General features: G+C 38.2%; 1 protein-coding gene across 1 annotated transcript; it reads right to left on the reverse strand.

The window, feature by feature from the left end:
• Positions 1-5279: 5279 nt before the first annotated feature.
• gpr83 (G protein-coupled receptor 83) lies at positions 5280-20032 on the reverse strand. Its single transcript, XM_067497379.1, has 4 exons — positions 19470-20032; positions 18715-18840; positions 9093-9226; positions 5280-8819 (listed from the first exon to the last, which is right to left on the reverse strand). The coding sequence occupies exons 1-4, from the start codon at positions 19911-19913 to the stop codon at positions 8102-8104; spliced, it is 1422 nt and encodes a 473-aa protein (XP_067353480.1). The 5' UTR covers positions 19914-20032; the 3' UTR covers positions 5280-8101.
• Positions 20033-21899: the final 1867 nt, after the last annotated feature.

The raw sequence follows: 21899 nt of genomic DNA on the forward strand, positions 1-21899 counted from the left end.
TAGTTAGTTTGACGCTGACTTTTAAATGTGTCTTTGCTTGACGTTTTTTTGTATGGGCAATATAGCAACAACTGCGATGAGTAAACATTTATGTGTTCTTTGACTGGTCACAGCCCTTAATTACGGAGCAGAAAGGGTGTTTGTCTTTCTTCACAGGTCATGTGTGCTGAAGTAAAGGTATTGCTGATTAACAATATGAACAATGAGGTTGTGTTTTTGGGCTCTATCCACAATTCTTGCTCTCTTGACTTGAAAAATGTAATTTGGCTAGGATTATAATTTCTACGGTAACACACTTTTTCTGCAATTTATTAAACCACATAACTTTAACAAGAGGCCCTACACATAATAGCCTTACAAATCTTACTGAATTAAGTAACTATACTGTATTTAGGGAAAAAGTAAAACAAAAAAAAAACTATGTTTCATGATTTGCTCATGAACTCATAAGTAACGTAAGTTGCTGAAATGTATTTGTATTATTCTGAAAAAAAATCAGAATCTATTTCGAGGCAAAATGAATAGGAGATGAAAAAACAGGACCAAGGCCATGTTATAATTTCAGACGTCTGTCTGCTTAATGCAGACAAGAGAAAGAACCAGACAGACACACAAAAAAAAAAAAAATTTCAGTCTGCAACTGTTCAAAAGCAGTCATGCCCCCCCCCCCCCCCCCCCAACCCCACACCAAGTTCCAACATCCATCGCTGTCTGGTACAGTACAACAACCAAACACTTCGAGGCTGCCAGGTATCATCTGCTCAGCCAAGAAGATTATTGGCTCCTTCCCATTGATCAGCCGCACTCCTTCAAGGCCACGTGGCATGCAAACAAGTTGTACCCGTAGCATCAAATGATGACACTCCTGGAGTGTCCAATAGTGATGCCAAAAGGTACATACCTCTGCCATTAATATGATAAAACGAAAAGGTGTAAAAAAAGCAGCACAATGTGACACTTTTGGAAGCGTCATTATTTGATGCTGTGGGATGAAAATGCGTTGCACAAACCAGACCTTACTCTATACATCTTGTCTTACTCCATTGTATTGTGCTTTAGTACTATTTAGTATTATTTCACTTGATTAATTATGACTTTAAATACTATATAATATGTTTACATTCATGTAAACGTCCATGCAGGCTGTAGATCAGTTGTTAAGGCAGTAGTCCATGGTCAGTGGTCCAATCCGGCCCCGATCCCGGGTATATGTCGAAGTGTCTCTGGGCAAGACACTGAACCCCCAACAGCCCTTTCCCATCCCCAGCTGTGCAGAGCTGGAAATTGGGGAGGGTTGCATCAGGAAGGGCATTTGGCATAGAAACTGGGCCAAATCAATATGCGGACAATGATCCACTGTGGTGACCCTGAACTCACGGGAGAAGCAAAAAGGACAAAAAATAAATAAATAATAAAAAATAATTAGTTCTTATCTTTCTAATCTTTGTTCAGGATCAACAAAACATATTAAATTTCTGAACTTTAAATTTGCAGTTAAAAATAAAATGACCACAGGGTCAGAGTTTAAGAGCACATTGAAAAAATGTAATATTTTCATGGAAACTTGGGCTTTTAAAACAAGAGACGTTAGGCATGTTAAAAGAAGTATTCAAAGGTCAGCAATCAATGCACAGAAATTTAGATATCAAGCATTTAGATATGAAGCACATTCTCAGGAGACATTTGATCTGCTAATCAGATACTTAAATTAACTTGCAGCTTCAACTGACAAAAAACATGGCTGCATCTTAAATTAAAGAAGTAGTAAATCATACGCTACATCTTCATTTTACATGTCATAACTTTTGTCTGATTATATGCAGGTTTACAACAAATTAGTAAGTAGACCGAATGCGTTTAAAAAAAAAAAACGGCATGAAGTAATGGCATTACAAAGTAAAAGAAAATGATAAAATGCAGAAAACGTGTGGAATTATTATTCTTCTACAAGTCTGCCTGCGTAATTTTTGTGCACTTTTGCCTGTCATTACAAGGATATAAAGCTTAGTTGTGGCATTTTCATAATGGCCGAATGTACTGCAGGTCACTGCTTGCACAATCACATGTTGTGAGGGTAGTATGTGTTTGTCCCACCTGCTCTTTTAATATGCATTTCTTGCAACAGTGTTGTGGAATGGCATTGTGTTGGCACAGCTGGTCAGGATGACCTCACGGGCTCACACTTATAGACCACCTATTTCATATTATTACTATTATTACATCTTACATCAGTGACAGTTGGGCACAACAATTTGAAGCACGCTGTTTGGTTGTGTAAGTGTCAGTAATTCACCTGCAGTTCTTTGGTAAGAGCAGCTGTTTGGTGAGGATGGGAACATTTCCATATTGCAGGAAGGGCTCGCTGTGAGTCGGGGAGTGAGAGCACAGCATTTGCCCTCTTAGGGAAAATTGACAGAATGATCCTTTTTCCTAAATTGCCATTCCCTCTATCCATCCTTTAAGACTATTTAACTTCATCACAAAATATACTTGGGTTATATCAAATTTGAATTTTGTATATTTCCAAACTCTAAACAAGTCCTCTCATGCATTTTTCTAATTTTTCTGCCCTGCTCTTTCTTTAATTGATGAAGAGCAGGATAGTAGCAGTCTTAAAAACAGTACTGACTTCACCAGCTTTTTACGTTTGTGTACTGCATCAAGGAAATGTAGGGCTTATATATTATTCAGCACTCTACTGAAAGAAGGTTGTATGACTTGCTTATGACTTAAGTAAGTCAAGTAGTTCATATCAGTTCCTGTGGATTTAAGGCTTCCTGAGCGCAGAGCCTGCTCTGTTCTTATTGGCCAGCTTGCTGTGTTCCTGTTAGCAGACTTAGTAGGAGAAACACCCCAGAACCCTTTTCACACAACAGGTGTAGGTCATACTCTTGAGCGTGTTACATTTTAACTCACCTCACAGTCATTTCCCAATCACTGAGAGGTAGTGGGCTCCTGACGTTTTCAGTTTCTGGGACTTAACAGTCAATTTTGTCAGTGCAACTTAGTTTTGGTTATATTACCATGGAAATCAGAATGCAAAGTATTACTCTGCAGACAGAAAACTTGTTCCTCCATGTCCATAGATTCTGCTCCCATCACAAAAGAATCAAACTTAAGCCAATAGGGCAAACCTGGAATTTTCACTTACAGACTGTACAAACACAGGTTCACAGTAAGTATGGGGCTTTGACTATGTATGATACTGTCAACCATCTGATGAGTAAAACATCTATTTAAAAAATAAATTATCTTCAGTCAATTCACATTCTAAGAAAAAAAATGTATGAAATGGAAAGAAATTAAAAAAATTATGTTATTTCTTAGTCACTTTCTGTCAAGCAGCACAGCATATTTAAACATTGCTTAAGTTTAAACGCATTAACATGGTAAACAAAATCAATGTTTACCAACAAAAGTTAAAAGAAATGAGAAATCTGGAAAAATTAGATAACAAATAATTCAGAAAGGGAGGAAAGGATGGAGCATAAGAACAAAACAGTGCCAACAGGGAGACGTACATAAAGTAAGAAAGTGGAAAGGATAGAGAAAAATGAACCTAAAAGCAAGTCATGCATGTTCTGCATCAAACTTTAACAAATGTATATATATATATATATATATATATATATATATATATATATATATATATATATGCTACAAGTTTATTTTATTTTTATTCACTTGGGCCAACAACCATTGACAGGAGGATTAAATGGCACAGACTAGCCCCAGGTAATATGCATTAAGCTTTGATTACAATTTCATAGCAATGACCTGCCTGTCTGACGGGCTTGCGAGGAGTGCAGCAGATCAATGTTGAGTCTAATTCTTAACCAAAGTTAAGGTGCTGCAGATGAGAGGCTACTTACACTATGCAGAGCTTATGTCCTAATGGTAAATAATGGATGTACTCGCAACAAGAAAAGATGCTGTGTTGTATGTAAGTTGCACCTCTGGGAGAGTTTGGATGTCTGCTGATGCGTAGTTTCATTCTTGTGGCTGTGGACAGCAGCTACAGTAGTAGGCTGCATGTGATTCCTCACCTTATTCCTCTAGATTGGACAAACTCAACAATACATATTAGTCACTTCCTGTTGAATTATGAGCATTATGGAAATGCTGTTGAAGAGAAATACAGGAAACCAGATCCTCTTTAAGAAGCCCACAGCCAGATTATTGATAGCACTAGACCACCACTGACAAATACAACCACCATGTCTACATTGTAACTCACATCATATACAATTGTTTTCAATTGAGAGGTAGGATGCTCCTGACATTTACAAGGTTGTCAGTGCAGCTGTTTTGGTCCTATAACCAAATGTTTCTAAAACTTTTCTTTTTGCCAGATTCCGCTCCTATCACAAACCAATCTTTACCTTCAATGTCAGAAACTAAATCTTCATGGTGTTTCGCCTCAGCTAGTGGTGATTTATGGACCGTGGCATTTAGATTCTAAGAAACCAAAACATGTTTTATTCCACAGAGGTCTGCATATTTCCTTCATTTTAGAGAAAGCTGCAGTTTCTGAAAAAGGGATTTGTTTTGCTAAAAAATTTTTACACTAACAGTTTTCACTGTCTAGGCTACTTAAAATCATTAAATGCTTGTGTTTCATGAGGCCTGTTATCATGTGTAGCAACATCACCCTTTTTCTTTCCTCTCTTTTTCTTTTTGGGTTAAAACCAGCTGCCATCTGCAGCCAAAAGCATTTTTGACTGGAATGACAGTAAACCAAAAGTGTAAAATCCTGCACACTAAAATCAAAAAGAAAATAAAGTGTTCTGCAGAGATGAGGTCACTGGGTCACCTGTCTGGAGCATCCTGTGTCAGGCTGTTTTTATTGCCTTTTTTCTGTCTCTGTGACTTTACATCATCGACAAAACTGAATACCTTCACGTTTCTGCACAGCAGCTCTGCCACACTATGTGCTGTGAATGAGGAAGTGGCCTTAGCGTGTTTGAATGGACAACACAAAGGGAAAAATCACCCTCCACTCTCCAGCCCTGCTGGTCTTATTTGGAGACATGTCGTGGTATGCCTTATGAAAACCTACAGTAAATGCTGATCTTTATTAATTTTGAAGGCATATTATGTTTAAAATGCCAAACCACAGACACTAATCTCTTTTCTTTCCAGCAACATATGTTGAGAATTAAAGCTCAGTGGCTTTAATTGATGAAAGGAAAAAAGAACATTCAAAGGCAAAGTTTAGGATCATGTACAATCGACAGATGGACACAGAAGCTGAAAACAGATTAATAGGAGACATGAAATTCAATAAAGATTTTATTTTGGCTCCCAGGATGCGGCAAACAAATCAAACAACAAACTAGCTGCTTCATTATTTCCAGTAATAGATTTCTAGAAATGTTCCCACTTTTTCTTTAACAAAACCGTGCACATTTTTTTACTTTCACTTTCTTAGACATAAAACACATTTTGTCCACAAGAAGTACAGATCACTCACAACTATGTATTTTCAGGATATTTCATGGTCCATTATGCTTTACTGTAACTGCATGAATTCATCAAAGTTAAAAACCAGACAGAGTACAAAGTTTACATTTTAATGAGATTTAACAGTGTTTGAACACAATGTCCGAAGCTGAAGTTATCCAAAGCTGAAAATATGTATCAAACAACCACAAATGAGGGTTTAACACAAAATCTGTATTGTTTTATTGATTAACACTTATGTTGTGCTACGATGAATTACCACATGTACAACACTCAAGTTTTTAATTAACAAATAATGTAATTTTATTTGATTTAAAAAAAGATTTCATATTAATACATTAAATATCTATTCTCCTTCAATTAAAATGTTCTAAAAACTATCTGTATCATGTATTTTAAATTTTGCAGTCACCCAGGTTGAACACCATCACAAGGACAGCATGTTGCAGAAGAACATGACCCTGAATTTTCTTGGTTAGACCTTCAAAGAGAACATGTGATTTTTAGTTTTCAAAATAGGAGCAGGAGAGGGAACTTGACAAACTACAAAGATGACCAGCTGTAAGAACACCTAACCTAACTTTTCACAAGCCTTGACTCCACGCGCACACATTCTGCCGTCTTTCACTGACAAAGTAAAGAACCTGCATGCACACAGCATGTAGAAAAGAGGCCACCTCAAGAAAAAGCTGAAAAAAGTATAAAATGCAGTGGTTCTTTAATTGGTCACAAAAGAAAAAGAGAATTATTTTTAAAGCTCACTGAATTTTGTTTACTTCAATTATGTCTCTAAGTCATTGTTTCAGACATTGTTGTTTTTTATATACGTATATTTTTGTTACTTTAAAATGACATTCATCAAACACAGCATTGCAAAGTGTGTGACATATTGATGGGCAAACAAATAAGCAAAATTATAAATTATATGTTTACAAGTGATTATTTTCATGTGCAATATGCAATCTGCTTTATTATCATGATTCTCACTTGATCTAAGAGCTGACTGGTTTAATGTGGAATCATTAACATAATGTTAAAAAAAAGGGTATTTTTTTTTTTATCTTTATTTGAAAAACATCTGATTATATTAGTCTGGTTCCACTGGTTTGTTTGCAAGACCAAATGTTTTTTTAACAAGTACACATGGGGATTCTTAAAATAATATCTGCACAGATGTTAAGACTGACACTCAAATTTTTTGTCTTTTACCATCTTTTTTATCCCTTTGTATATTTTGACTATTTATGGATGTTTTGAATAAAAATGTCTTGGGATAAATTGGGAGGTGAAAAACTTTAACAGAAAGTCTCACCGGCATCTTATTCACTGGAATTACAGCAACTCAAGCAATTACATTTCAATGAAACATTATTTTGTGATATAGAGTTTACAGATTAAAATGCAGCATCACACATATTGCCTATTAAATCACCATGCTTTAATCAGCCCCGTCATACACAACACCATTAAATAGTAATTACTAGAGACTGAAAACAAATAAATTGGACTGATAAAAGTTTATTTGATCAAAATCAGATTTAATGAGGTGACTCCCTGCATTAACTCAAAATGCTGCGAGAAACTGTTCATGTTGACTGCAGCATTTTGTTCCTGCTGCCGCCTACTCTCATCTGTGTGGCAGGCCTCATCTTGAACAAGCTTATAGTGAGAATTTGGTCCCAAATTTCTGACACTGTTAAAATTTTGCTGGAAGCTTTCTCTTTGGTTGGCAGGGCTCCAAATTAACCCTCACAGTTCTGTGAATTCACAACCATGGGGTTTATCTCATTTCCCCTGGGATTATCAACTGTCACAGTCCAAAATTTGGACTGTCTAAAGGGACCCTGGAGAAACCAGGGAATAGGCTATAGGCTAAAGCACTTGGCACAGGGCAAGAGGAAGTGTAAGATAAGCCACTTAATCTATTGTAATATTTTATTACTGTATGGTTTTCTTTGTGCTGACTCTAAAAACACTCTCACTGTGTGACAGTGAATCATAAAGTGTTAGAAGTGGCATTTGGACTAATGTTACATGATTTTAATTCACAACATGTTCATACCCTCTCGCAGGATTCTGTCCTCGTGGGTAGAACACTAACTCAAAGTCATAATGGCAATTCTACAACTGACTGAAGCTTTTTCCCACAATTTCAGAGAGCTTTGGGGAAATGAATGTACTTTATTGCTACTCTGCCAGTCATAAAGGCCTGCGAAGAAAAAAAGACACAGAAGGCACATGAAAAGATTGATAACAATGCCTGATGCTTCACAAAAATTTACAGGACATTCTGTTGTGCAGCGTGAGGGACTGTTGCGTTTTTTTGTACAAATATAATGATAAGAAACTTCAGTTGGACAAGATTTATAATGAATTATTCATTATGGTTGCAGTTTGCGATGTGACAATTAAATAAGCACACTGTTCGAGCTTGTGCTCTGACTGTTGTCAACTCCTGTTTTCAAGATAAAAATGAAGTCTTCAAGGAGTATAAATGTAACATTTACAGTACAGTTTCTGCTGAGGGAAGATTGCACGATGTGATTGAAGGCTCCAGAATAGCTGCTAAATGGACCTTGTGGTTTCACTGTTGTCTCAAGACGGATTTAGCAAATGCATCACACAGTAGTCCCTCCAGTCAGCTCACAGCCACAATGGGCTCCACTGAGAGAATGTCAGTTCTCCCTGTGAGAACCTGCTTCGCAGTAAAAAGCACATGTGTATCTTTGAGGTTGTGGGACTGACTGGAAGAGGCATGACTCTGCTGTACCGAAGCATGGTCTGGGTGTGACAAAGCGTGCCTTGGCCCCAAGGACTCACGGTCATTGGGCCAGGCTGTCCTGTGACAAGGACCACATGCAGCTGCGGGGTGGAGCTCAGGTTCTAACCCAGCCACTCCCCTCCGTCTCCTCCTGCACATGTCGATGAGGAGCCGAAGCTCCTGGCGAAAGGTGGGATTCAAACAACAGTAGATGAAAGGGTTGTAGCAGGTGGAGCTCATAGCCAGCCAGTGAAAGCAGAAGTAAAGGGCGTTGGAGGAGTAGATGGCCTGGCTGGACAGCAGCACCACGTAACAGTTGAGGGGGAACCAGCAAACAGCAAAGACTCCCACCACCAGGAGCAACATTGCCAACGTCCGCCGACGCTTTCTTCTCTGGGTGGCGTGCTGGGCTGTTGTGGTGTCACCAATGGCATTGTGGCGCCAAAGCCGACGGGCAACTGTGGTGTAGGAGACAGTGATGATGAGGAGTGGCAGCATATAAAGCAATATGAAAGTTAGGAGGTCCATATATTGCCAGTAGAAATCTGATGGCTCGGGGAAGTCTGGGACACACAGGCTTCGCTCCTTCTCCTTACTGGAAAAAAGGATTAGTGAAAGGTTAAAACAGACCTACAACCGATGATGATAATTTTCATTAACAATTAATGTTAAAAGTCTGTACACTGGTTTTGCCTTTTGTCCTCCCTCTTTTCCATATTCTCTCCCTCCAAATCCCTCAAAGTCTTCCAACTCCAAAGATGCTCCAAATCATCTCATTGTAGTCTAATTACTAAAGTCCGACCCTGTTGCTATCCTAAATCAATATTATAGTTTGTGCAATGAAATGTGTGAGTGAGAAGTATATTACCTGTATGAAAAAGTCAGGAGTTTTTGATAGATTGCATGTGGGAGGGAGAAGCAGCTGGCCATTATCCAGATAACAGCAACCCAAACACCACCCTGAGCCGGGGACATTCTTGGTCTCAAAGGGTGTAAAATCACCTGAGAAAATAAGTCACCACATTCAGTGCAAATTCACAAGCAGTCTGCATGAATATAGTATTCTTTATATAGTATAATTTTTTCAGCTTATCCTGTGAGTCCAGAGTTGCCACTGCATGTGGATTTGGCACAGTTTTTATGCCAGATGCACTTCCTGACACAACCCTCCTCCCAATTTCTACCGGGAGTGGGACCAGCACTGCACGGCTGGGGATGGGGATGGGCTGTTGGGGGTTCAGTGTCTTACCCAGGGACACTTCGACATGTGTTCAGGGTGTGAACCTCCAACAATATAGTTGGTAGGCAGGCCACTCTACCAGCTGAGCCACTGCCACAATCTAGGGCTTTAATAGCAGCTTTAGCTCCTGTTTATCTGTCAAATACAGAAATTACTCATTTTCAGCTACAAACCCACCAACGCCCAAGGAAACATTGTTATGAAAATTCAGCAACTTGTAAATTCACTGTGAACATGACAATATGAATAATATTTGCATTCCACAGTTCATTACCTCCAGCACTTGTCTGAAGTGCTATGGTTTGACTGACCGGTTACAGTGAAGCATGTCAGATTTTTATCAAGTTCTGAATTTGAGCCCTCCCTGTTTTGCAGCTGTTCATAAATAATATGCTATGGTAGCAGTTCAGCTTCAGAATGGAATATACTGAGGGACAGGTTAACAATTTAAAATGCAGGTTTAAGCTATTCTCTCTGGCCCGTATCAGTACTGAAACAGGCTTTGTTCCTTAGAACAAGTGTATCAGTATATCAGACGGAGAAGACTGTTAATGTCTATGCATAGTTAAGTATTGTAATTTGGCCATAGCTGTAGCCAGCAAAAATGAAAGGCAGGAACTGTAAAGGTGGGAATAATGAGAAAATCTCTAGTTAAATCTGTATGAATAAAACAGTTTTAACTTAAACCTCATTTATACATCCTAACTATTACAGGCTCTGTACCAATTGCTGGCTGATAGAGATTTTAATCTAAATTACTTAACTTAATTAGTAAACTGATCCAGTCTGTGCAGTGTAGACCATGTAGTCCTGCCGACGAGACAAGATTACTGATCTCTCCTGAAAATCACTGCATCTTTTTTTCTTCAAGCATGTGAGCAGCCAGGCTGTGAGATATTCCTCTCTCTCTGTCTCAGTCCTTTTAGCAGGTATGATGGAAGGGAGCTGTGTGTTCCAGGCAATATCTGGTGGTGCCACCTGGAAGCTGCTCATCACCTCCCTGATTATAGTTTTGGTTTTAGCTTCTTGTTGCTCCTCTTTTCTCCTCTTCTCTGCCTTCCACTCGCCCCAGCCAGTGGAAGCAGATGGTCACCCACCCTGAGCCTGGTTACGTTGGAGGTTTCTTCGTGTAAAGGCCAATTTTAGTCTCCACTGTCATCTAGTGCATGCTCACGGGGAATTTGTTGAGTTTTTCTTTATAATTCTGTAAGATCTTGGCCTAACTTTGTAAAATTACTTTGTTGCAATTTGGAGCTATCTATATATTATTAAACTGAATTAAATTGAATTTAACAATGTCAAACAACTTCATAAACTGAAGCCAGGGTTACTCTCAGAGTTAGAAAGCAGACTGTGGTTTGATCTCTTCAAGCATGTTAGTTAAATGTGGCAATCCACTCTAATATGAATGAAAGATTAATCATTGGTCATAAACAGGATCGTAATATCAAAACCTTTATTTTTCTTCACTGATACTAAACAACCTTTCATCTTGCCTCATGACTATAGCAAATAATGGCCAAATAGTTAATTGCCCATCAAGGGAACAGTTATTGGTGGTTATGAAGGAAAGTAAGTCCAATGTTTTCAAGTCCAATGTTTAAAGGCCAAGAGTGATACATTATTAAATCATGCAGATGGGTTTAGAAAATTGAGGCTTTCCATTAAAAATAAGTGTGTTTTAATTAAGCTGAATTTCAACATGATTCTCATCAAAAAAAAATGTTAAAAGTAATTTCCACTGGCAGCAGAGGACACGTTAATTATCAGAAGTGCCATTACAAATTTGACCCAGAGTTTAAAGTACATCTGCTGCTGGGGCAAAAAATATTTTGATATTCTAGGAGTGGAAATCATCATGTTCCTCAAAAATCCAAAAGCAAATACTGGCCTTATAGGAAAAGCTAACAATACACCAGCAAGATTTGCATCCATTCTACCTCACTGTCTGTTTATTGTACACATGTATATCAGAGTGCATTTTTCACCAACTGCCTGCACAACAAATCAGTCAAATATTCCCATTAGGAGGGACATGCAAATTAGTTACTTCTCAAAATAGAAGCTTTTTGGACTTTGGTACATTAGCAGATTAAATGAAGACCTTAATTTACAGCCTTTGTTTTCAAATGAGTGCTCCCACCCTTTGAAGGATCACCACCTCTGTTTCATAGTTTTATTTGCATGCTATGCTGGATAAATGTGTAATATAATGTGTATCCATTATGGAGATAAATTAAACAGCATAATTCACTACATCCTGAAGCATTCCAGCACTCAGAAATACGTCCAGATCACAATGTGCATCTGCTGGACCTCTTAAAAGCCTGAAACACTGCAGCTGCTGCAGGTGCTGCAACATCTTTTCTTTGCTGGAAAATCCTCTGTGGTTGGGTCACAATGGCATCCACAATTTTTCTAGGCTCAAGGGCTTCTATATGTCCCAGTAACAGCCACATCAATTCATTATTCTCCATTTGTCTCTCCCTTCAAGTAGAGCAACTTGGAAAGTACAGACACTGTAGTCATGACCCAGTACACAATACACTTAATTGTGGGCATGTTTTGTACATATAGTAAGCAAAATTAAATTAAATAAATGAATAAATATACTCAAACACACTTAGTATGCCAGCATACTAAAATACCCTTTGAAAGACACTAAGTGCTCACAGTGTTATGCACAAAAGAAACTGCAGAGATACAAATGTTGATTTAAGAAAAATAGTTTTTGTTGTCTCCTGGCCTTGTTTCTTTGTATGGTCACTGACATTTGTACAATTGCTAATTGTAAATCTGTTGACTTGCAGCAGTTCATTTTGTTCCAAATACTAGCTGCTGTATACAATAGAGATCAGTGTACACTGCGTGTATATTACAAATCAGGCTGGGGATGGAAATTAGGTTCAAGTGAGCTTGTTGAAATCCAATCCAGTGTTTTGTCAGTGGGTGTATTTTAAGTATTTTATCTGTAACAGTTGCTGAACTATTTTGGCAAAATGTATTCCTATACAAAGTTTTGCTATTGCTGCCTTGATGATTATATTTGTTATTACAGGGTGATATTTTTTCGATTAGCATTTATTGCATTGTCTACAGAAGATTTGTGAAAAATGGGTTTATATACTAATGTATCCATTATGAAAGATTAGAAATGATGCTTGCAGCTGTACACTTTTAATATGTAGTGTGATACTGGGGCACTGTATGTATTTTTATTGTATTTCTTCTTACTGTATCTATCTGCTGTTTATGTAGAAATGTATAACACATACTGCAACACATATTGTGTCATAATTCATAATAAATATTTTGACAGTGCCATTTATACAAAAGTAAACAATAAAGGGGACACATTGATAAATGAGACATCTGTCCAGGTTTCAAGTTGCTAAAACCAGAAACCTCTCTGGTCACTGTGAGAGGCTGCAGATGAACTTTGACACTGCCATCTACAATAACTCCTTAAAATACAACTCTTTGACTAACAAGCAAAGTCAAGCAGCTAATGAAGATCTCCTCCATGACAGCTACCATTTTGAGGTGACATTTCCATGACAACAGCTGTGTCAAAAGAGTGAATGCTAAAACGTAACGTGCTATTGCATGGACACTTCTTTGAGAAAACATAAATCACAGGGATACAACACTAAACCTGTCGCAATTAAAGAAAATGATGATGCAAAAGAGCCTGAAATCCTTGTTTATGACTCGCTGTAGAGTACCCTAAGAGGACTCAGCGTGTGCAAAGTGTTTTGTGGTGATAATAGATTTTTGGCATTGATCGCTGCCGATTCTACTTTCTTTTTATTTATGCAGGGAAAAGTCAATAAACAAGGGAACGAGTTCAGACCCATCTGTGAAACAAGATTACAGCCATTATTCTGCATGTCCTCAAGTGTCACAATTTTCATAACAGTGCTTTAGATTCTTGTTTTTTATTAGAGAGGAGTCGTAGCCTTATTGCTACCTTCTGACACAACAAGTGAACTCAAACAGAAGCTGAAAAATACTGTTTTCCTTTTACTTCTATAAAGAAAATACAATATAAGTTTCTTTAGCAAGATAATGCTCAAGAGTGGACAGAAGGAATATGTGTGCCAATGGAGAAATAAGAAATGAGGGAAAGGGAAATAAGACGAGAGGGGAGAAGAAATAAACATGAGACACAAACACAAGGATGAACAACCCAGTCTCACATGAAAATGTAGAATACCCTAAATGTGAAAAATGCAGTGTTTTAATAAAGTTTCTTCACCAAAATGCCTTTTGATAACATTCCTAGCAAGAAACGTGTTTATTTTCAAAATGTTAAATCATAAATATATTGTATGCTTTGCTTATTAGTTATGACAAACATTTTGTCATAAGATTGCAGGAATGCAAAGCTCCACTATTTTGAACAGCTACAAATGGCAACACCATTGGACAAACCACATTCCAGTTTAAATTATTTTCCGCCAATGTGAAGTCACTGTAACACTGAATGTTACAGTATACACAGGGAATGCCAAAACACAATTAAACCTAAATTAAGAAACAGGAAAGAAGCCAGGATATTTCTAAAAAACCTGAACAAGTTTGTGTGTGTGTGTGTGTGTGTGTGTTTGTGCGTGTGTGTGTGTGTGTGTGTGTGTATGTTAGTGTGTGTATGTGTGTTGGGGTGGGGGGGTTAACAAGGAAGTGAGGGTGTAGTGTAGCACAGAAAATAGTGGATGCTCATGAAAGCAGTATTGGATCAGTTATTGGAGGTGCGGACTTAGACCACAATGTATCTTATTTGTTCTGTGATAATGTTGTCGTTCCAAAAATCGTTGTACATGGCAACAAATCAATACTGAGACAGGAATCGCTTCAGCTAACCACGTGCAAGCAGGTATAGTGTTAGTCCCTCCTTTCATGGAGGGACTTATTTTAAAAACGTATTTGACATATTAGAGTTTGGTGCATAGTAATTTTAATCATAACTTAGTGCGGTGCTATATTTGACCTGCCTGCCACGATCTGTATTTACCCTGCAGGAGCGCACACGACTTAAGTGAAAGTCAATAGACTAATGGGGATCAATGAATGTGGTGTCAAATTCACCCTGTCAAGTCAAAGTCGATCAAACAATATAACAACCAGTGCTCCAAACAATTCCTGAACTTAATATACGCTTTGCTTCCTTAGAGGCAGAGAAGGGCATGATATAAAGCAGTACAAAGTTCTTGGTGTTACCCCACTGACAACTGTGGCAGATCGGTTCGTGCTTATTCATACTTTAATATGATAGATTGATACAATTTCATGTTTTTCTCTTTGTCTGAAGGCACCAGGACACGTGTGCTAGAGCGCAGTGGGGCTTCACGTGACCATCCACTGGCTCATTAATTATGTTCATCCTGAGCTTATTTCCAGCTTTCTTGGCATCTTATCGCTGGTCTGCTTTTTATTCTTGAAATTATATTGCAAATACTCCTGAAGGCTTTTACTGCCACTATGTGATGAAAAGGAAAACTGAAAAGGATCAGATCATATAGCCAAACCCATGATAACAGCCGAGAAATATGCGTAAAAGCTTCAACCCATCATTTATGTCTATTACCATTAACTAAAGTGTCATCATAAAAGCCCAACAATGATCACTAAATCCTGACCCCAAAGTCGTAAAGACACTTATTTTGTTCCACTTTGAGCACTGCAAATTAGGTTGAGTAAGGAGCACAGTTGTTTTCTGATGAAAGCCCTCAAGTTGTCAACTAAATGATCATTGCCATAGTCATGTTTAAGGTTATTTGGTTTGAGTGTAAAATCAAAAAACTTTGGCTTCCAAAACAGACTATTCTAGGTGTAAACAGTATCATGTATGGGACAAAAGTAGGGAATACAGTGACATCTGATGTTGTTAATATACAGTATAGTGGTATATAGTTACATTTTGTCCCTTACATTTCTGCTAAATCAATGTAGTATCTTTGTAATACTTTAGTGCCCCGCTACAACTAAACAAACCAAATTTTGCCCAATTCTTATGTGATGTTGAACAGGACCCACTAACAGTATTTGACATGTGTTTTAATTTGTCTCCCTCAGGTCTGCAAATGTTTCAGTGATTTCTCATGAAAGTCTCAGTCACAAGTGTCTGTTCTACTAACAAGATGGCCATGGTATTCAGTCTGTCCTGGCTCCTGGTGTTTTCTGGAAAACTTTTCATTCTTTCCCAGGTAGAGAAATGTCTCTGAGATTCAGCTGAGGTCATGGTGAGGTTATGAGGATCTTTAGCAAGTCATATAATAGTCAAACGTGTCCTCCTGCAGCAGGGTGGCACTGACAAAGTGATCTGTGAAGGGGAAGTGTTTCCGGGTATGTCCCAGTCTGGTGGGAGACTGGTCACAGACCCACAGGCAGTGATGACATAATTTCACTTACATCACAGATAAAACTGCTATTACTAAATACTGATACAACAAGTACAGTTTAAAGCCCCAGTTCCACTTTACGAAGTCATAAGTTTAGCAACTAATTCTCCAGCATGTTTCAATGTTAACGCAGGGTGATTATTTTCCTTAGACAAGAGATTAGAACATTTACATCAAGTTCAGTGCATCTGGAGAACAGTAAAAGTTTTTATTTCTGCTAAAAAGGCCACCAGTTAAACCATAGTTCTTCTTTCACCTGCTGCTTATGGGCATTTGATGAATCTGAAATGTAGGCTAATATTTAATTAACGTTAATGATATTTTGTAAGGTTCAACTATCAGTGAAAAGTTAACATCACAGCACTATCTGAATCACTCTCTTTGTATTTTTCACAAACATGTTTTGTGGAACTTTGAAATAACAAACAGCAAATGAACTTTACTCGTCTGCAGCTGAAACCCTTGTCCTCATTTTTTTGAAGATACTTTTTTTTTTTTTTTTTTTGGTGGCTCCCCTTCACCTCTCCTCCTTCTGCGGTGACATTACCAATCTGCCTAGCTGCGGCAGTCATTAAAACCATTAAAACTATTGGTTGCGGACGCCACTCTATGCATCCTGTGGAGAAACCTAAAGCTGCCAATTACAGCGTAGCCTCAGGTCACCTGATTGTCAGAGGTTCACAGGGCCACATAGACACTCACTTTACCAGCGCCCACACACAGGAAGTAGACAGAATCATTGGGAATTACCTAAATACACATTTAAAAATTATTTTCCATAACTTCTGCCACGAAGATCATGTGTGCAGTAAGAATAAACAAGGTTTATTGCATAATTGAGGGCAGCGCCTTATCACCTCCCTTTGACCAGCTGCCAACATTTACTGTACATTTATTTAGCAACAAAGAGCTGCAATGATCCACAAAAAAATAACTACAGTACTTTTACTATAAGTAAATTATAAATCATGTACTTGGCTGCTTTTGGTAGAAATTTTTTAAGTGTATTGTGTATTGAGTCACGACTACGACTTCTTGCAGTATACTGTATAATACTGAACATCCATCCAAAATATTTAGGTGTAGCCTACATACAAAACAAATAACACTTTCTTCTAGTCCCCCCAAAAAATGATTTTATTAAATTTTATTGGAATGTGGTTTATTCAAGTGATGTTGCCATACCTAGCTGTCAGTCATCTGGTCTGTTTTTAATAACTGATAAATGAAATATCTTTTACATTCATTAAACAAAGAATATAAAAATAAAGGGTGTGTTTCTTGGTAGAAATGTTGTCAAAATGTATTATGATGCCAAACTCTCTTAAAACACTGCATTTTCCAACTTCATGCGAGAGCAGCTTTAATGCCAACCATTATAGAAACCAATAGGCCACCTTGCATTCCTTCAACCATCTGGCAAATGTTGATAACAGTATCAACATTATAACTGCTGATTCTTAGAGCACACCTGTGCACTTTACAGGTGTCCTCTAAGAATCAGCAGTGTTTTTTCATCTATTTTTTTACCCTTTGCTTTGCTGCAAATTGCAGGCGTTACAGCTCATTTGTGTGTGTGTGTGCGCGCACTAAAAAATTGAAGGCAGGCAGTGAGATGAGGGCTTCTTTACAGTAGGTCACTGGAGAATGTCTGGTTTGCTCCAGGCTTGACCAGCACTCCAGATGCTGTGAAGATGGTCTTTTGGTGAAGAGCTAGTCTGACAATTGGTTCTGTCTGCACTTTAACTGATTTTCCATGTTCAGTATAATGTCCTTTACAGTGTTTGATTACAGTATTTGATTACACTATACTGCTATGCATGTAGGTGCAAGCAGAGGACAACATGTGAAATCATCTGTAGCCTGACATTTTCCAAGAGTCAAGCACCCAGTGTGTGCAGTATCTTTTGTTACTATTCAACAGATTTGTTAATCTATCAGGGGGGAAGATGAGGGCAAATACCTACTCACAGATCGAAGGCTGATAGATTTTCTTCAATATTCCCTCTGGCCTCACTGAAGATGTGTTGTTCTATTTATGGGATAACGTTAATACCTTGTTGAAATCCACACGAAACATGTCGACATTTAACCAAGTGCAAAACTAATCTGGGTTTGATCTTTGAAAATATCAAACACACCTTCAAATCGACTCATTTTAAATTTTTTGTTTTTCCAAGTGGCTTGTGAATGAGAAGAAATAGTTCACTATTCATTATGAAAACAGCTTCATGAGGTGGGCAGCTGTAAACTACAGCATTAGCGCAAGGTAGTTCCACTGATAGGAATTTTAAAAAAGAGTTTCAAAGAAGGATTTAACAGAGTTATACTTTATGAATAGATGTTAATGACTTATGTTTTTTCTGTTAGGTGCAACAATAAAAAATTTTTAAAAACTTAGCAAGAAATATTGTCAGATTTCTTTTTGTTTTTCTTTGAGCAGTATTTTGTATCCACTTAGTTTAGCATTTTTCTCCCCACAGAATTACCATAGATACCTTTGTAATTTGTAAGTATTAGACATGGTTAAAAATGTCAAAGGTTTTTTTTTTTTTTTTTTATCCCATAAATTCAGCGGTCACCACAGCGGATCATTGGTCTACATGTTCATTTGGCACATTATTACAGCAGATGGCCTTCTTGTCCTCACCCTCCACAATTGTATCATGTCACTCCCTGGAATACAGACCTCTATAATGTGACAAAGCCTTGTTTAAAGGTTTCTGACCGACCCAAAAGTCGCCACTATTTTCTCTAAAATAGTACACAACATATAAAAGTTATCAATCAAAGTGTGATTCTCTCCAAGGAGAGATGAGCATCACTGCTTCCTCTCCTCATTGACAAACCTGTCGTCGGTCCAGTGCTATGGCGGTCAGTGTTAGAGTAGAGACATGCAGGGAGCAGTACTGAACAAAGCGGCTGATGTGACACATTGTCCTCCCGAATACCCAGGTGCTGTTCACAAAGCGAACCTGAGGGAACACACACATTTACAGTGTTTAGGCCATGCTACCTGTCATAATTCCAATCTCATCCATCGAGCAAACTATTTAACAGCTGTCAAATTCAAATGTGATGAACTATTTCATTAAACACAAATGATCATGAATTCCTCAGTTTCTAAAGGTTTAGATGGAAGTGTGAATATGCCTCCAATCGTCTTGTTTGCAATTAATCCATAACGTTATGGAAAAGATAGAAAGGTATTGGATTCTGTTGGGTCCCATCAGCAGAGCATCTCTTTTACGCAACAAATAGCTGAAAATTGTTTAGATGACGCAATAAAAGAGTAAATGTCTTTAAGCCCAAGTCCAAAATGACTTCTGTTTCTCTGCCGGAGCACCAGTGGCTCAAATCAGTGGAACCCCTCTTTCAGTAAACCTGATGATGGAGGGCGAAACCTGTTTTTGCTGTTTAGGTTCTCCACCTATGGTTTTCTACTAAAAGTCTGTTTAGCAGTCATTGGGCACGTTTGAATATTTTACCATCCAATTCACTAAAAAGTAAAATACCTGTAAAGTTAAATACCTGTATTCCGATAAACCCTAAACTGTTTTTCCACCCACTTTCCCAAGCCATCGAGAGTGAGAAGAGTCCTTACCAGGGTGAAGGGTGTGTTGAGAACAGTGATGAAGATATCGGCCACAGCCAGGTTCATGATAAACAAACTGGTGGCGGACTGGGTGCGTTTGTTTTTCACCACCACATGGCAGACGAGCGTGTTCCCAAACAAGGAGATTACAATGATCAGAGAGTAGGCGGCAACCAGTAGCGCCTTCAGGCTCCCGTCCTGCCACTCCCCGCCGCGGCGCTTCTTACTGGCCAGAGAGCGCCAGTCCTCCAGCAGCCCCTCGTCAAAGTCCAGGAGGAAAAACCCCGAAGTCTGGTTGTCCAACTGTCCCGAAACATTAAGTAAATGCTCCCTGTAGGAAAATATTCCCTCTCGCATAAAAGAGGAGTCGTTGAGTTTGCGTCCCGCTGCTGTGACCTTGTCAGAGCTGCACATCCAGAGGAGCACGAATAAACAAACACACACGGTCCTCATGCTGTCGGTGTGTGTCTCTCCCCCCCGTCTCTGTGCAGTCTGACAGTACTCCGTCCCTCCGGTCACCGAGCGGCTGCGGAGAAGCTGAGGCAGGAGCAACAAGTTGCGTGATGTGCTTTAACAGCCCCCCCACCCCCACCCAACAGACACACACGCACGTGGAAGCATGACGATCATTTGAGTAATTTCAAAGCCTGGAATCCCGGAGAATGAGGATATTTGTTGGTTAGTTGGTTTGTTGGTATATTTAGTTGGTTGGTTTGTTAGGGGGAGACTACGAGGCACTGGAATGAAAGTGTGCAATGTTTTGATTTGGTGTCCACTTCTTGTACACCCACAGTCACGATATGGATGACTGGAATTCCTTGTGTAAAACAGAAAAGTCTCCTTAAGGTAAATCCTTAAATTTTAAGAGAGCATGGCTCAGGGTGAGGCGGTTTAATGGTTGGATCATGGTAAATGTATACGATGTGTGTTTGGATGTTCGTGTGAGACTCTTCCTCCACACTTTCCCTCTAATTGAGTTAGTCACCCAAGGCGAGCACAGCGTGTGGATTAATGTAACTTTGGGCAGTCAAGTTATGTTAAGGTGGTTTCACATTTAAGTCCAATTTATGAAAGATCAAGCGTCCATGTTGCCTATAATGTACTGCAGGCTCTGTCATCTGACAAGTTAAATGCTACTGTGCCAACCAAGCAAGCCGGCAACTCACCCTGAACTGTAGACCCTCTGAAGGTCTCCGGGCAGATTCACCAAGTAGTATCCATGTAACCAGTTGTCTAATTTGCAGTAATGTTATTAAAAAGTCCATGCCACCATTGTAACGTTAGAGAAACCACCAAGTGTGGGTTTTTAACAATCAAGTTACTCTCAAAAATGAAGCACATTAAAGGGTTAATTTTGTTGTGCAGAATGACACAGGTACAGCTGTTGCTTTGTGTTAAGCAACAGATAAAAGCTTTAAAGCAGCCAAATAAACAGCGACTTGTAGGACCAAGGTTCCTTTCATAGAAGAAAATATTAATTGTGCTATGTTGTTACTTGATCTGTGTAGCATTTGTGTACGGATAATGTGGTAAGTACAGTGAAATGAAAATTTTATTAGCATCTTTAGTCAGTCATAAATAAAAATAATAATTAAATAATTATTAAAATGAACATTACCAGAGGGTATTCTCGAATCATTTGACGGGGGACCATGATCTCTAGTTTTCATTTTAAATATACTATAGCTGAATTACTATGAAGATCAGGCAGGTGTTATTATTCAAGTCCAGCACTTAGCTGCTTACTAATTAGTGTGGAATATTATTCTGCAAACATGCTGTGCAGTAACTAGGTGCTTGGAGCATGATGTGGATAACAAAATGTAGTAAATCCAGTTTATTAAGAGAACAGATTTGTCACTGATGATCATTTCTTATCATACATGAGTCACAACTTTAAAGACTGTCACATTAATGAATAATCATTTGTGAGAAATATTTATTCAAGAGCCGAGAATATAATTGTGAGATTTATTCAGTAAATAATTAATTTACACTATTATCTATTATCTGTGGTAATGGGTGATAAGTGATGGTAAACACCAGTGTGGAAGGTGCAAGAACTTGAGGTTCACACAAAATTCTATCAATAAATTAGTTATTAAAATGCAATCTTCTTGCAAATCTTCTAAATCTGTAGAAATTTACTTTTCCTGACCTCTTAGTCATAACTAAAGATGAATTAAAATGTATTATTATTATTATTATTATAATAATAATAATTATTATTATTATTATTGCTGTTGTTTTGCGGAAATATCATTTCTACATATTTGGCTTGAGTTCTGGAAGTATTTTGTCATGAAAATCAGGTACATCATTTGGTCCATTTTCAATGGACACTGTATATCTCAACTTTATAACAAGAAGTTAGGATCTATAGGAAGATCTTTTCAGATCCTCTGGTTAACTGAAAGATAATGGTGCAACATTAATCCT

The sequence above is a fragment of the Channa argus genome, chromosome 3 (genome assembly GCF_033026475.1).
Source record: "Channa argus isolate prfri chromosome 3, Channa argus male v1.0, whole genome shotgun sequence".
Taxonomy (NCBI): Eukaryota; Metazoa; Chordata; class Actinopteri; order Anabantiformes; family Channidae; genus Channa; species Channa argus.

What these genes read in the sequence shown, in the direction of transcription:
- gpr83 (XM_067497379.1), bottom strand. Translation starts at nt 19,913, where the DNA reads ATGAGGACCGTGTGTGTTTGTTTATTCGTGCTCCTCTGGATGTGCAGC. An exon ending in TCAACACACCCTTCACCCTG is followed by an intron (nt 18,841 to 19,469) that starts GTAAGGACTCTT and finishes GTGTTCCCTCAG; the next exon opens with GTTCGCTTTGTGAACAGCAC. An exon ending in CTCCTGACTTTTTCATACAG is followed by an intron (nt 8,820 to 9,092) that starts GTAATATACTTC and finishes CCTTTTTTCCAG; the next exon opens with TAAGGAGAAGGAGCGAAGCC.